The following is a 15,867-nucleotide window of genomic DNA, read 5'->3' as shown; positions in this document are numbered from 1 at the left end:
TGCCTCCAGTTCCTACTGAGAACAGTCTCCACACCTGCACTTGTGCTGAATTTTCTACCCACTCTTCTTGGCCGACCTGCTCATCCTTTGCCCACTTTTACCCCTTTTACCCCTTCTGTTGGGTCTCCTGCTGCTTGGCCCAGACCGCCACAAGATGGTGGTAACATCACTAGGTGCTGGTCTGCCTGTCCACTTCCTGAGTGACAGCTTTGGTGCCAGGCCTGGTTCTTGCCAGATGTACACAGAGAGGTTTCTGGTTCTGTCCACCTATGGGACTTCAGTGGGGCCTCTCCTTGGTACCCAACCTGGGCCAGGGCATCCAGGGCAACTGAAACCTTTGTAGGTGTTCCCAAGAGCCTGTGTATAGAGCCTCAGGGCCAAGCTCCATCTGTCCCATTGGTTAACCTCCAGATATTTCTCGAGGAAAGCGCTTGGGACACAGCATAGAGGGCAGGGTGTCTCCTGGAGGGGAGGGCAAGATACCCTAAAGCAGTGTTTTTCAGCAGTGGATTGGCAGTTCAAAACACTGCCCTAGACCTCTCCCCTTACCCCCACCCCCCGCCTGGACAGAGGCTGGGTCTGGAGGCCTGGCCCCATCCTGTCCAGAGCCAGGGGTGTAAGAGCCAAAGCAGATACAATCTCCAGGCCTCTAGCCCCCCAACACATGGTGCCTCGGCTGGGCTGAGCGAGGCCTGCAAGCGGAGGTCTGTATGAAGTCCTTCGTGCTCAGCCGGAGGGCCCTCGAGCTGGGATGCTGTTCTGTCCGCTAGTCCCCCAGGCCAGACCTGGCACTCAGCGGGCCCCAGGACGTCCTTGCACAAGGGTATGCTACTGAGTGGGAAGTCAGTGCTCTGTCCTTAGGTCCCCTGGCCACCAGGGAGTGGCGCCCCTTTGGCAATCCTCCTCAGCTGGGCCCACTGCCCTAGAGCCTGTGGACGCTAGCAGTGTCTTTGTGCTCCAAAGCGGACGGGATCTGAGGTGCAGGATCCCAGAGAAGCATCACAAGCCCCGGCAGGTGGTTGCCCCCCCTGCTCCCAGAATCACCCCCAGTGGATAGGCTCCCGACCTACAAAGCAGGGATGCTTGCACCTGCTCCACAGGCTGTGCTGGGAAAGGCCGCCAAAAACCGTGCATGTGGAGCCCACTTTCTCGCTCTTTCCTGGGTGACAGTGAACCAGGCAGCAGGCCTGCCGATGCTGGAGCTCCTTCAGGGGAGGTCCTGAGAGGTAATAGGGCACTTCTGAAGACTGGGCAGGTGATAACTTCTCACCAACCATTCCGATGGGCAACCCCAGAAACAGAAAGTTAACCCAGGCCCCTGCCAGATAGCTCGGTTGGAGCATTGTCTGCAGGCACGAACGTTGCCAGTTTGATCCCTGGTCAGGGCACACACAAGAACAGATTGATGTTTCTATCTCTTTCTCTCTCCCTTCCTTTCTCACGAAAATCAATAAATAATATAATAAAATCATTAAAAAGAAAACAAAGTTAACCCCTCAGTGCTTCCAGTCTCTGGAGAGGGGACTGGGTGACTTCAGAGCAGGGCCAAGGCAGAGGTAGGCTCAAAACTGGGCACAGTGACCCCTGGCCTGATGTCCCAGTTGGAGTCTGAAGGATGGGCAAGCACCAGCTGTGGCTCCCCTGTGCTGCAAGTCAGTGCTCAGTCCCTGGCCTCTCTGGGGACGCTATCCCCCACCCCTGACCTGCTGAGGGCCAACAAGATTTCCTGCTGGCTGTCTCTGTCAACGCTGTGTTGTGGGTGCCGGCGCCCTTTCTGTAAACATAGGGGGCCATGTCTGCTACAATCCAGCGTCCAGGAACAGCCATTCCTGGGGGAGGGGACATGGCCTGAGGAAAGGCACAAGCAAGACCATCAGGGTTCCTAGTGGCCCTGCCAATCTCTGGCTAGCCTCTGCCCTCAATTATCCCAGCGTTCGGCTTCTCCAGGGGGCCAGGAGGATACCTGGAGAGCCTCTCACTGAATGCAACTGAGAAAGGCCTAGGCAGTCATCAGGTGCTGCCCACCCACAGAGAAACCTCCTTGGGAAGCCTCCCCAGGCACTCTGCCAAAATAAAAGGGCTCGCGGTCCAGTCAAGGCTGTCTGCAGCTTTGGGATGGGGTTTACTTGGTGTGATGCTAAGCAGCCCATGAATGGGCTTGCTGTCTGTGAAGACCATCTGCTGTTGAAGGCACGGTGTAGGTGCAGTGACCCTTTGGGAGGGAAGTTCTTACTGCCCATTCCACACCTGCAGGAAGGACATGCCAGCCAGGCTGCTTCCGGGCAGCGCTCTGGGGCCTGGTTGCTGTGTTGTTCCCTCTGCACAGATCTGCTTTTTAGGAAGTCCTACCTCATGTGGCTTCTACCTAGCTCACATACTCTGTGCCTGGTCTAGTAAGGGCTGCTTGGCTCTGTTTTGACAACCTTTGTTATTTTTTAAATGGATATATTGAGGATATATTTTACGTATCACAGAACTCACCCATTTTGAGTGCACAATTATTTGTAGTAACTTTACCAAGTAGTACAACCATCACCAATTTTTATTTTTTATTTATTTTTTGTGAGAGACAGGAAGGGAGAGAGATGAGAAGCACCAACTCACAGTTGCAACACTTGTAGTTGTTCATTGATTGCTTTCTCATAGGTGTCTTGATCAGGGAGCTCTAGCTGAGCCAGTGACCCCTTGCTCAAGCCAGTGACCTTGGGATCAAACCAGCAACCCTGGGCTCAAGCCAGCAACCTTAAGGTCATGTTTATGACCCCACACTAGAGCTGGAGACTCCTCCGCCCCCCATTCAAGCCGGTAAGCCTGTGCTCAAGCTGGTAACCTGGGGGTTTCAAATCGGGGTCTTCAGCATCCAGGTCAATGCTCTGTCCACTGCGCCACCACCTGGTCAGATGGCCATCACCAAGTTTAGAACATTTTTATCACCCCAGAAAGAAACCCAAATCCCTTAAGCAGTCGCTCACCATTTCTCCTTACCTTAGGCCCTGGCAACCACTAATCCACTTTCTGTTTATGGACTAGCCTATTCTGAAAGTTTCATATAAATGGAATATAGCAATTATCAGTACTTTATTCCTTTTGTGGATGAATATAGACATTGTATGGATATACCAGTTTGTCCATTCATCTGTTAATGGACATTTAAGTTGTTTCTGCCTTTCGGTGATTGTGAATAATGCTGCTGTGAACATTCATGTACGAGGTGTTGTTGTTTTTTTATTGATTTGAGAGAGAAAGAAACATTTCTTTGTTGTTCCACTTACTTATGCATTCACTGGTTGATTCTTGTGATATCTGTATGTGCTCTGACCAGGGATCAAACCTGTAACCTTTGCATATCCTATGGGGATGATGCTCTAACCAACTGAGTTTTCTGGCCAGGACCCATGTATAAGTTTTTGTGTGGACATATGTTTTCATTTCTCTAGGAGTGTAATTGCTGCATTGTAAGGTACTTTTATGCTTAACTTTTTGCCTTACTTATAAGTAACATGTCCTATGTGAATATGTTCTCATAAAAATGTCTTCAATGAAGAAAAAGTTACCCCAGAGGTAACAATGCTGTCCATTTGTTGACACGTCCATATATCTGGAAGACATATCCTTCAAGACAAGCATTCTATTTCTCTACATGTAAATCTATTTTTAAAAATATATACACATATAGAGAGAGACAGGAAGGGAGAGAGGGAGGAGAGATGAGAAGCATCAACCTCATAGTTGCTTCACTTTAGCTATTCATTGATTGCTTCTCATATGTGCCTTCACTGAGGGTCTCAAGCAGAGCCAGTGACCCCTGCTTAAGCCAGTGACCTTGGGATCATGTTGATGATTCTGTGCGCAAGCCAGTGACCCCATGCTCAAGCTTGCACCAGAAGTGGTGACCTCAGGTTTTGAACTGGGGATCTCAGTGTCCTGAGTCAGGGCTCTATCCACTGTGCTGGTTCTGAGGACCCAGGTTCAAAACCCCAAAATGATAAAGCGTCAACCTGGAAACACTGAGGTTGCCGGTTCAAAACCCTAGCTTGCCTGGTCAAGGCACATATGCGAGTTGATGCTTCCTGCTCCTCCCCTACTTCTCTCTCTCTCTCTCCCTCCTCTCTAAAATGAATTAAAAAAAAATTAAAAAAAAAAAAAAAAAAAAAAAAAGGCCTGACCTGTGGTGGCGCAGTGGATAAAGCGTTGACCTGGAAATGCTGAGGTCACCGGTTCGAAACCCTGGGCTTGCCTGGTCAAGGCACATATGCGAGTTGATGCTTCCAGCTCCTCCCCTACTTCTCTCTCTCTGTCTCTCCTCTCTCTGTCTCTCCCTCTCCTCTCTAAAAAACAAAACAAAACAAAAAAACAAAACAAAACAAACAAACAAACCTCAAGATGGATGGCTTGAGTGTGGGCTCATCTGGATTGAGTGCAGGCTTGCTAGCTTGAAGCCCAAGGTTGCTGGCTTAAGCAATGGGTCACTGGCTCAGCTTGAACCTCCATCCCAGCCCCTCTGTCAAGGCAGGTATGAGAATCAATCAATGACCAGCTGGGGTGATGCAACTGTGAGCTGATGCTTCCCATCTCTCTCTCTCTCTAAAGAAAAATAAAATCTAGAATGAAATGATTTGTAGATTGTTTTAAGCATAAATGTTGAAATTACACTGTACATATTATACTGGCATTTGTTTTCTTCTCAGGTTGGTGCTGTCCTCGCCTTATGTTGCTCACTTCCTTAATTTAATAGCTTCCAGACTTTCGCCCATCACTACAAGGCTGCAGTGAAATTCTTTGAGCTCCTTTCTGAGGACTTCTCCATGAGAAATCAGACGTGGAGTTACTAGGCAGTCCCACCTCCCTCCCTGAGGGCTGTTCCCCACACCCAGCCCCACAAGGGATGTTGCCAATTTGTTGGGTGAAAACGGTATCATTTTAATTTAATTTCCATTTCACTGAGTGAAACTTCACATCTTCACACATGTTCACAGGCTTTTTTTTTTTTTTTTGTTCACAGGCTTTTATACTTCTTTGCTCATTAAGAAAAATAACCTATCCTGACCCACCCGTGGTGTCGCAGCGGACAGAGTATTGACCTGGGACTTCAGAGTCCCAGGTTCAAAACCCGAGGTCGCGTGCTTGAGTACGGGGTCGCTGGCTTGAGCCTGTCATTTACAGGGAGCAATCAATAAACAACTAAAGTGAAGCAACTACGAGTTGATGCTTCTCTCTTTCTCTCTAAACAAACAAATAAACAAATAAATAGAAAAATAACCCACCCATCCCCAAAATCACCTCCTCCTGGAGGCCTCTGTGGTCAAGCCATAACGCAGGTCCTCGCCCGCGTCACGGGCCCTCATGAAGTCCCTCACCTGTCTGACGCGGATCTGACTGGACATCTAGACTCAGCCCAGGGGCCGTGAGGGCAGAACCTTGTCGCTCCGCCACTGGAGCCTGTGCTGCTATCACCTCTGACAGCTGAAGAGTCATCCGCACCAGGAGCCGCCGAGGTTCTAGAACGTTAGGCTTTCACAGCCAGGCGCTGTGACCTACGGCCTTGCCCAGGTCGAAGGGCAGAGGCCCGGGCCTGCACCCCAGGGTCGTTCACTCCATCCACTCGGAGCCGCGGCGCCTAAACTCCCGGCCCAGCCACCGCCCCCTCGGGCCCACCCCCTCCTGGCAACGGAAGTCCCGCCTCCCTGGGGCAGCACCGATTGGCCGCCTTTGCCTGGCTACGCCTGGATCACGCCCTACCTCGGGAGGGCCCGCTTCCTTGAGCGCAGTTTCAGGGGCCGCTTTGCTTTCTCCGGAGTCTCTGCGGAAGCCAGCCGGTCACAATTTAACAAGGGGTTTAGTTCTCCCGGGCTCAGCCGTGTCACCTCACCCCGGGGACCGCCACCATCCAGCTCCCGTCCACGGGAAAAAAGGAGGCGTATGCAAACAAACTGGAGTTCCAAGCTCCTGACTGGTGAGCGTGTAGGGGAGGGGCGGGAAGAAGGTGGGCGTAGACGGCGGTGATCGATGTGGTGGTAGTCCAATGGCTCTGGGAGGATTGGCTTCGGTGGCCAATGGTGACTGGGGGGGGTGGAGCAGGCGAGTGCTCGAAGTATGTTGGGGCAGTGGGCGGGATTGCGGTGGCTCCGGGACGCTCCAGGGCTGTAGTGGTGCTGACTGACGTGCAGGTGGACCAATGGTTCTGGGAAAGCGGGAAGCGAGTGACCAATGGCGACAGCAACAAGACAGAGCGGCTGTAATCTCCACAACGCTGTGTGGGCCGCGGCGGGGAGGGCGGCAATCATGACAGACGTCCTCTGGGACCAATGATCTTAGAAAAGGAGGGATAGGTGACCAATGGTGATCGAAAGGGGGCGGCATGGGGCGGGGAAACCGGAGGCTTTCCTGGGCTGTGTGGGAAACGGTGGGGGGCGGGCGGACATGAAGGACGTATGCGGAGGCCAATGGGTATGGGCGGGCGGCCAATGGCAGCTCGTGGTCTGGGGGCGGGGCGGGGTTGCGCGACGAGGTGCGGGAAGCGGCGGGGCGGCGGCATCCCTGAGGTGAGGCGGTCAGAGGAGCAGGTGCGGGCGACGGGCGCGACTGGGCGGTGCGACCCGGGCTGTCCGTGTGGCAGTCGGAGGTGGTCGGGCCCTCGCGGGCCGGGCCTCGCCAGCTTCCGCTCACCTACGCCCGGTTCCCGCAGGTCGGTCGGAGGCCTCCTCCCCGCCGTGTACCCGCGGCTGGCGCCGTGGGCATGCGGGCGCGGCCTGCGCGCGCGTGAGCGAGGATGGGGACGCAGGGCAGCCCGGTCAAGAGCTACGACTACCTGCTCAAATTCCTGCTGGTAGGCGACAGCGATGTGGGCAAGGGCGAGATCCTGGAGAGCCTGCAGGACGGCGCGGCCGAGTCCCCGTACGCCTACAGTAACGGTAAGGAGGCCCCGCCGCTGGCCTGGCCTCGGGTGCCGCTCCCCGTCCCCTCCCGGGCAGGGCTCAGGGCGCTCCGCTGCAGAGCTCGCCCGGCTGGGCCCAAGGCTGCTCGGAGGCGGTGTGAGCCACGCAGTCCCCACAGTGAGCTGGCCTGGGAGGCGCTTTCCCCGGGGGACCTGATCTGCCAGCTCCTGTCAACGTCGGGGCTGTGATGAGAACCCGCCAGCCAGCCATTTGCCCGACCCGGCTGGACTGCAGTTAGGAGCCAAGGATCCGCGCCTTGCCTTTCTTCATCCCTTCACTGCGGTTAAAGCCTAACTCTGCCTGGCAGGGAGCAGGCCTGTGGCAGTTTGCAGTCTGTTTTCTTTCTCACCATTGTCAACTCGGATGGAGGCCCGAGGCTGGCGGAAAGCAGCTGGATCCTGCGCTTACAATCGGTTTGGCACTTTACGGATCAGCTTGAGGTCTTTTCAGAGGCTAATGGTTTAATGGGAGGCTGAGATTTTGCTGTGAGCATTCTGGGAAAAGGCTTTCGTAGCCGGGAAGCTTGGTGTCTTCTGGGTAACTACACACCTAGGAGGCGTGTGACGAAAATGTTTTTTGGGAGCTGGAGGAAGGCTGTAGCTGAGAGGAGAGCACCCAGGGGTGGAGGTCTCATGGCGCCCTGGGTTCTGTGGGGTCCAGCTGGAGAACCTGTGACGAGATGTGCCAGGTACCACCAGGGTTTTCTCACAACCCTGTGGTGTCTGCAGAGATGGGAGGGGGGGGACTCAGAGGCGGGCTAGCCCCCTAAAGTGTTTACTCAGTGCTCAGGGAATCAACACCTTGTGCTGGAGGAAAATGCCCCATTCATGGTGTTATTAAACTTTCTGGGTGGTGGCTAAAATACACATCACCAGCACTTGTCTGGGCCCCCCTTAATTTACATATGTAATGTAAACAAACGTAGTTATCTTGGCCAAGAAGCAGTGCGGCCAGTGTCCGTTCTGACTGGGGCCTTGTCCCAGGCCCCACCGGGTGTTTCGTTAGGAGAACCAGGGATTCTGCTTATAGTCGTCAGCATCCGGTCTCTCCAAGTTCCTTTGGTGCTTCTGGGAGTTCTGTCTTGTCTAACTCATTCTATTTCAGGTCCTTTCTCTCCACACCCTTTGTTGCTTTGTTTCTTGGGCTCTTGTCAGTCCTGTCTGACTGCTCTGAGCATTTGCTGTTTGTAAATTGCTTGCCTGTGGGCAGCTGAGAGTGTGGACGCAGCTTTTCTTTTTTTTTAATTTATTTATTTTTTACAGAGACAGACAGAGTGAGTCAGAGAGAGGGATAGACAGGGACAGACAGACAGAAACGGAGAGAGATGAGAAGCATCAATCATTAGTTTTTCATTGCGCGTTGCAACACCTTAGTTGTTCATTGATTGCTTTCTCATATGTGCCTTGACCGCAGGCCTTCAGCAGACCGAGTAACCCCTTGTTGGACCCAGCGACCTTGGGTCCAAGCTGGTGGGCTTTTGCTCAAACCAGATGAGCCCACGCTCAAGCTGGCGACATCGGGGTCTCAAACCTGGGTCCTCTGCATCCCAGTCCGACGCTCTATCCACTGTGCCACCACCTGGTCAGGCGACGCAGCTTTTCTGACCCTCTCAATTTAGGACTCGTCAAGGTTGTTGGATTACCTGGGCTGGCTGAACGCCCTTCCTCCTGTAACAGCTCCAGCAGTTGGTAGCTGAGCCACAGCCCGAAGCACGGGCTGTCAGCCCTAGCTTAGAGGTGACATCTGGAAGGGCAAGGAAGGAGGAACTCTGGGTTTGTTTTTAGCTGAGGGAGGAAAGTGTGAGACCCACCAGGTTTGCTAGAGGGAGGGCTTTTGTTGGTGTTGAGGCTTTAGCAGACCCCTTCACCAGCCGCTGCCACCTTAACCCTAATGGACACTTGGCAGCTGCGGTGAGAGGTGGCCCTCCTGACTCAGACAGTGAGTGGGTGGTTGAGTTGCTTTTCCAGGGGTAGTGTTGCTTCTTGGAACCCTGCTCCTGGGCTGCTGGTGGGATGTGTGAAGAGTGTGAGAGGGGTTGGGCTTTGTCAGGGGCAACAGTAGTTTCCTGGGACATAGATTTACATGCCTGAGGGTCAGCTAGCCTCACCATCAGGTACCCCAGCCAATGCAGTGAGCATTCAGGGAACACAGAGCTACTAGCTGAAAAGATAGGAACCACCTCTGTCCCCTCTGTCAAGTTGCAGTGCATTGCCTCACTTCCTGTGACATGCTGACTAAGTAAGATGTGGAGCCCTGCCTGAGGTAATGGAGATGCCTGGTCCAGGAGAGGACCATCTGCCAGAAATGGAGCAGAAAGCCCACTCTTAGGCTCCATGTGCTGTTAGGACCAGGGCACACTCACAGGGTACCGCAGCTCCCCCTTGGCGTTAAGTGGAGAAGGCAGAGTACCTGGCCCCTGTGTCTAGAGGTCCTTGAGGTAAAGACATGCGCAACATGAGGAGCGGGTCTTTACAGTCAAGGCATCATCAGCACACTGACCCCAAGGCCTGCTGTTCTTTATCAGGGTGAAGTTACTGGACCCGAGTGTACTTCTTTCTGCTCCTCCAAAGGCTTCCTAACGGAGACTGTTGGGGTTTTGGAAGCTCTGGAGCACTGGTGCTCTGGATTCAGCGTCATGGGAATTTTTCCTTTAAAAAACTTGTAATCGAAGTTGTGTTTTTTTTTTACAGAGACAGAGGGGGGGGATAGACAGGGACAGACAGACAGGAACGGAGAGAGATGAGAAGCATCAATCATCAGTTTTTCGTTGCAACACCTTAGTTCATTGATTGCTTTCTCATATGTGCCTTGACCGCGGGCCTTCAGCAGACCGAGTAACCCCTTGCTCAAGCCAGCGACCTTGGGTCCAAGCTCGTGAGCTTTGCTCAAACCAGATGAGCCCGTGCTCAAGCTGGCGACGTCGGGGTCTTGAACCTGGGTCCTCCGCATCCCAGTCTGACGCTCTATCCACTGCGCCACCACCTGGTCAGGCCCAAAGTTTTTATTTCTGATCTTCTTACAAAAGATATATATGTATTTGTTTTCCCCCTTTGTTGTTTAAAGCCTTCAGCATATTCTAGACTCTTTTTTTCTGCCAAAACTTTTGTGGTTCTTCTGACCAGGAGCAGATTACCCATGGCAGGGAGGTCCCCACCAGTGACAAGCGTTTAACCAAATCCCCTCCCTTGAGCCACCCAGATGACTTACCCACGTTGAAGTCTTGTCTAGCTTGTTCCTCAGATATGTACATGAGTGCAGGTTGCTTTTCCCAGCTTCATAAACATGTGAGTCATCAAAATGGCCTTTTTAGCTCTGGCGCCCAAAGTAGTGATGAGCCGTATGTGACAATGTGCCAACCCCTGCGGGAGCCCACAGGGGCTCTTGGAGTTTGGTGATTCCAGTGTGTGCTGTGCTTATATGTTTCTGTTGACTTGAAGACCTTCTTGGGAGGTCTTCTTTCTTTCTTTTTCTTTCTTTCCTTCCTTTCCTCTTTCTTTCTCTCTCTCTCTCTTTTCTGGCAGGGAGAGAGAGACAGCAACGTGGAGCTGTCCCTGACTGTGCCCTGACCGAGGATTGAACTGGCAACCTCTGCGCTTTGGGGTGATGCTCCAGGCAGGGCCTTTTCTTTCTCTCTCTCTCTCTCTCCCTCTCTTCCTTCCTCTCTTCCTCTCTTCCTCTCTCTCTTTTTTTCTCTAATTGGGAGGAAGGGTGATAATAAGACAGACTCTCACATGTGCCCCAACCAGGATCCTCCTGGCAACCCCCGTCTGGGATCGATGCTTGAATCAACCAACCGAGCTAGCCTCAGTGCCTGAGGCTGATGCTTGAACCAACTGAGCTATTCTCACTGCTGGATGCCCAGTCTTGAACCAGTGAAGCCAGTGGCTGTGGGGGGTGGGGGGGGAGAAAGAAGGGGGGAGGGAAGGAAGTAGAAGCAGATAGTTGATTCTCGTGTGTATCCTGACCGGGAGTTAAACCTGGGACATCTATACACTGGACCAGTGCTGTATCCACTAAACCAACTGGCCAGAGCCTCCCTTTTTCTTAATAACCAGTGACTTTAGGGGAAGGTCGGTACTTTCCTCAGAAGCAAGCAGAGCACTTTGCATAAAGGTTCCACTGGGCCATCTTCTGGGCAAACATGCTTTAGAGCATAAGCGGCAAGGAGTCTGAGTTGTAGAAGCTGGCAGGAAGAAGGTAGAGGCTTCCGTGAGCAGCTTCTGCTCCCAAGTGCACTGCCAGATCTGACTCTGCGCCAGGGCCGTGGGTCCGCAGGGCGGTGTGCTGGATGCACTCTGGTGTACAGCCTGTCTTGTCCCGAGGGTGGTGAAGGTCCTGATTGAGAGTTTGTCCTCTGTACATTGATGCTCACATATCTTCATGTTGAAGGTCAACAGAAAGATGAGGAAAATGTGATATAGTTGATATGCCCAAGTCTTGGAAGAGTTGAGAGAGGCCTAACTCCCTGTCTTCCCGTCTGCTCCTCTGGGGTCAGTGTTGATGGGAGCTGCTGAGTGTATGTGACACTTGGGTTCTCTGAGCCCCACATGTGCAGAGGAAGAAAGGAGGTCCGATGTACAGGAGGAGTGAAACAGTTGTGCAGGTGTGGACAAAGTCAGGCAAATGCTGAGGTCTGCCGCTAATGTTGGGCCTGCTGAGTATGTCTGTATTAGTGTTGTGCCTATGCAGGGAGGACACTGTGTACCTTCAACCCCGGGGGACCAGAGTGTGGGCTCTGGTCCACATCAGCAACCCAGCAGCCAGGCCAGAGCTCACCACATTTCCCAGCTCTATGGCTTTTTCTTTCCTTTTTTTTTTTGTACTTTTCTGAAGTGAGAAGTAGGGAGGCAGAAAGACTCTTGCATGCACCTGACCAGGATCCACCTGGCATGCCCACCAGGGGGCGATGCTCTGCCCATCTGGGGCTTTGCTCTAATGTGACCGGAGCCATTCTAGCGCCTGAGGCGGAGGCCATGGAGCTGTCCTCAGCACCCGGGCCAACCTTGCTCCAGTGGAGCCATGGTTGGGGGGAAGGGGGGAGACAGAGAGGAAGGAGAGGGGGAAGGGTGAAAAAGCAGATGGTCACTTCTCCTGTGTGCCCTGGCTGGGAATAAACCCGGGACTTAAGCATCCACACGCTGGGCTGATGCTCTACCACTGAGACAACTGACCAGGGCCTCTATGTCTTTTTACTAGACAGTTCCAAATGTCTTTTTTCACCTGGCTGGAAGTGGGTTTCCGTTCTCGTTTCAAACCTCAGAGAGTACACGGTGTCTTCAGATGCTTCTCCATGCTGTTTTCCTGAGTCAGAGTGGGCCTCTGGCCTGTACAGCCCTGGTGTCTCTTCTGTTGCTTTGTCCTCAACAGTAGCATGAGACCTGCACCCAGGAGGCACTAGCCAGACGTGTGTGCCAAATGAAGGAGCAGCCTGTGTGCAGCATCCCCGTTCTGACCACCACACAGCCCCTTCTCACCCCCTCTCTCTCTGTACTTGGTTGGGCACTCATGTCTGGCTTTTGTCTATTTTCTTGGTGATTTGTTGGGGTTTGCCTTCCCTCTGTCAGATGCTGGTTCCCAGGTGGATGTTGGCCTGAGCATGATACTGTTAGGCCCAGGGCCGAGCTTGGTGCAGCTCCTCATCTAGTCCTCACTGACACCCTGTGATGGAGGTGCCGTCATCGTCCCATTTTACAGATGAGGAACCAAGACTCAGTTGGAGAGCCAGCAGCTATCTCAGGCAGCACAGGGCCTGGCACTTCTGTCTTCCTGGACCTGGCACTTTGATTGGTGGGAGTGACCCTCTCACTAGGCGCTCTTGCACCCTTGCCCTCACTTCTGGCCTGGGCCTGGGCCTGGGCCTGGCTTCTCTCTCCGATGACCACAAGCCCTCTCTCTATTGCTTCTATGCAGCCACAGTCCTCCTCTCTAGTGTTTCCTATGCGTTACACTCCCTTGTTCTCAGTGCATTCCAAACTGAACTCCTCTTTCCTTCTCCTGGCACTTCTGTCCCTGGTCCCGGGGCTGCCTCCTCCCTCTGTTCTGGGGCCTGGGACCAGTCACTGAGGCCCATTTGTTCTGCCTTCATTGCACTGTCCCTGCCCTGCTGCCTCCTTCCTGTCTGGATCCAGCAGAGTAGCAAAGCCCCGACAGCTCCCAGGTCAGCTGCCAACCAGGGCAGCAAACCACAGGTTTCCAAAAGGCCACAGAGGTTCTTGCATAGACCTGTCTGCCTGTGTACCCCTGTGCCAGAGGCACTCGCCTGTGTGTGTGGTGTGAAGACCAGCCCGCCCCTACCTGAGAGGGTGGCAGGCTAGGGGCTGGGGTGGGAACAGGTTACCTTATCCACTCCAGATTGTGCTGCTAACTGGGCTGATTTGTAATTTGGATTTGTGTGACCTTTCTTAAATTTTCAGCAAACAGTTGAGTGGGTTGAATATTTTCAATCTTAAAGTTTTTCCTCGATCTTTATTACTTTCTATAAGCTAAGCAGATAACAGGCAAATGCTTCCACGACAGGTGTACTGCTGGGCAGAGCCAGTCCCTCTTTCGAGGTTGTGTGGTCGCAGTGACATTGCTGTCTTGTGTTGTGTACATATAATGTCATTGTTCCCATTAGCAAGAGTGCTAGTAGTGGCTTGGATGATGAACTAAATAGAAATGTGTTACAGGAAGTGGGGAAGAAGGTGAGAGAGTCTTGTAGGTACTCTTGCCTCCTGCTCTGTATGAACTACTGTTGGCAAGGTATGAAATTGTTGGTCCCTGAGAAGCTGGCCACTTACCTAGTCTGTGGCCTAGGTGAGGAAGAGAAGAGGCAGAGTCATAGGCAGCCCCAGGAGTGGGCAGCACCTTGTGTGATGACGGCCTCTCGTTGGGGTGTTGTAGGGCCTGGGACCACATCAGTCAGGGCATCCTCTGTTGGGTGTTTGGAGAAAGTGGGGGAGGGTCTCAGTTTCTGGCACCCTGCCCTGGAGCATGGAAGAAGGGAGAGGAGATGGCTTCTGGGGCAGGGTGTACTGCCCTGGACCCTCGGGAGCAGGATGTTAGGACTGTGAGTACAAGGCATAAGAGACCAGGAGGGGCTAAGCCAGCACTAGGTGTGTGGGGTCCTCATTAGGATGGGAAATGAGGGTAAATACAAGTGAATAGAGTGAACTCGAACTTTGAGGTGGTAACCGAGGTTTCCTGGTTATGATTGTGCTCGTATAGAGTCAGTAGTGATAGGCAGACTCTGATGTCCACAGTGCACAATTGTCTTCTGCCAAAGTGGGAATATCGAGTATCTCAATGACTGTGGACATGTGCCCTTCAGAGGGTACAGGAAGGATGGGGACAAGTAAACTCTGCACTGATGGACAAGGTGAGCAGGTTGGTGGGCATGACCAGATAAGCTTTGGCCCCTCAAGGTATTAGGTGTTGATGTCACAGAGGGGTGTGGCACTTTGGCTAGACTCATGAGTGGGAAGCAAATCATGCAGGGTGGGGGGCACTCAAAAAGACAAACCTTCAGGATTGTGAAGAGGGAGGGAAGATGAGGAGTGGTCTAACAGGAGTGCAGGGAGCGTGGGGTCAGGAGGCCAGCATCCCGAGAGAAGGAGTCCCCCACTCCAGAAAGGGTGGGTGTCCTAGCATCTTTGAGGAAGAACAGAGAATGGAAAAAGGCCCTAGGGCTGGAAAGGCAGGCACTTCACAGATTTTGGAAAGTGTCAGAGTGCAGACAGCCAGGTGCCAGATCTCTGGGCAAGTGAATTCCTGTCAACTCTAGACAGAGATATCAGCTAGGTGATGAGCATGTGTTTGTGAGCCCAGGAAGCCACCAGTTGGTTGGCAGCTCTGTGGCTGAGGTGGGCCTGTGATTCCATCTGTGGTTCTTGGGGTCATAAGCTGGGTCTTCGCCAGCCTAGACCTTTCTAGGCATATGTCTGTCACTAGGCCAAGGTAGGGTGAGTGCCTGCTACTTAGATCTTTGCTGGGAGGAATGGGTGACAGATTAAGTGACATTATCGGGGCTTGGATGCTTTGTACAACCTTGAGTGACTGAAGTAACATGGTGACATCTAACAGGGTGCTGAGGTTCTGTGTTTAGGTCCAAGAGTCACTGCAGAGGAATTGCACGCACTAACTTGGCAGCAGCAATGACTGTCTACCCTGCCCGTGTGCATTGTTGGTATCTACCCCAAAGCCCCTGGGCCCAGCACTGCTGTTACAGATACACCACTTCGCACTCATTCAGCAAATCTCCTATTTACATGATCATTTTGTATTGATTTCTGTGTGTTTGGTCCTCTCTCTTCCTGGGTCTGGTATTGGTGGTCCTCAAACTGCTGGAAGGCTTTAGGAACTGAATCTGGTTTTCTTGAAGACATAGTTTGGACAGTGGGGGAGGCCTGTCCCTGGGCACAGATCTCAGGAGCAGGGTGGCAGATAGAATCCTCGTCAGCTTGCAGAAGTTGCTGCACTGGCCTGTGATACAGATCTTCCATAGGAGCCCGCAGTCCTGAGTCCACACTCACACTCATGCTTGCACGCACGCACATACATGTATGCAAACAGCTTTCTTGGCCATTGGGGCTGGCAGTGACTTGATTTGATCTAGATAAGCAATGACTGGGCGCCTCAGTGATGAGAACAACTTGGTGGTAGTGTTATCTGTGGGAGTATTTTCCTTATTTTAAGCCACTTGGCTAGGGTCACACAAAGAGTCACAGAGAAGAGATTCTAATGAAACATGAATTTTCAACCTTTTTCATCTCAGGGTGCACATAAACTAATTAAAATTCTATGGCACACCTGACCAGGTAGTGGCGCAGTGGATAGAGCGTCGGACTGGGATGCGGAGGACCCGGGTTCAAGACCCCAAGGTCACCAAGCAAGGGGTCACTCGGTCTGCTGTAGCCCCCAGTCAAGGCACATACGAGAAATCAATCAATGGACA

At 52.8% G+C, this 15,867-nt stretch overlaps 1 protein-coding gene across 4 annotated transcripts in view; it reads left to right on the top strand.

Annotated features, from left to right (window-relative positions):
* The first annotated feature begins 5,744 nt into the window (after nt 1-5,744).
* The window catches only part of RAB40C (RAB40C, member RAS oncogene family), a 33,745-nt gene continuing 23,622 nt past the window's right edge, over nt 5,745-15,867 (top strand). The window contains exons 1-2 of one of the 4 annotated variants that reach the window (XM_066383038.1): nt 5,745-5,953; nt 6,686-6,911. In XM_066383038.1, coding sequence (XP_066239135.1) covers nt 6,770-6,911 — 142 coding nt within the window. In that variant the 5' untranslated portion in view covers nt 5,745-5,953; nt 6,686-6,769. Of the gene's footprint in view, nt 5,954-6,428; nt 6,448-6,489; nt 6,564-6,685; nt 6,912-15,867 lie in introns of those variants that run through there. The other 3 variants (XM_066383041.1, XM_066383040.1, XM_066383037.1) reach the window with 3 other exon arrangements.

This window comes from Saccopteryx leptura, chromosome 4 (assembly GCF_036850995.1).
Source record: "Saccopteryx leptura isolate mSacLep1 chromosome 4, mSacLep1_pri_phased_curated, whole genome shotgun sequence".
In the NCBI taxonomy this organism is placed as follows: Eukaryota; Metazoa; Chordata; class Mammalia; order Chiroptera; family Emballonuridae; genus Saccopteryx; species Saccopteryx leptura.
This window is presented reverse-complemented; position numbering and strand designations above follow the sequence as displayed.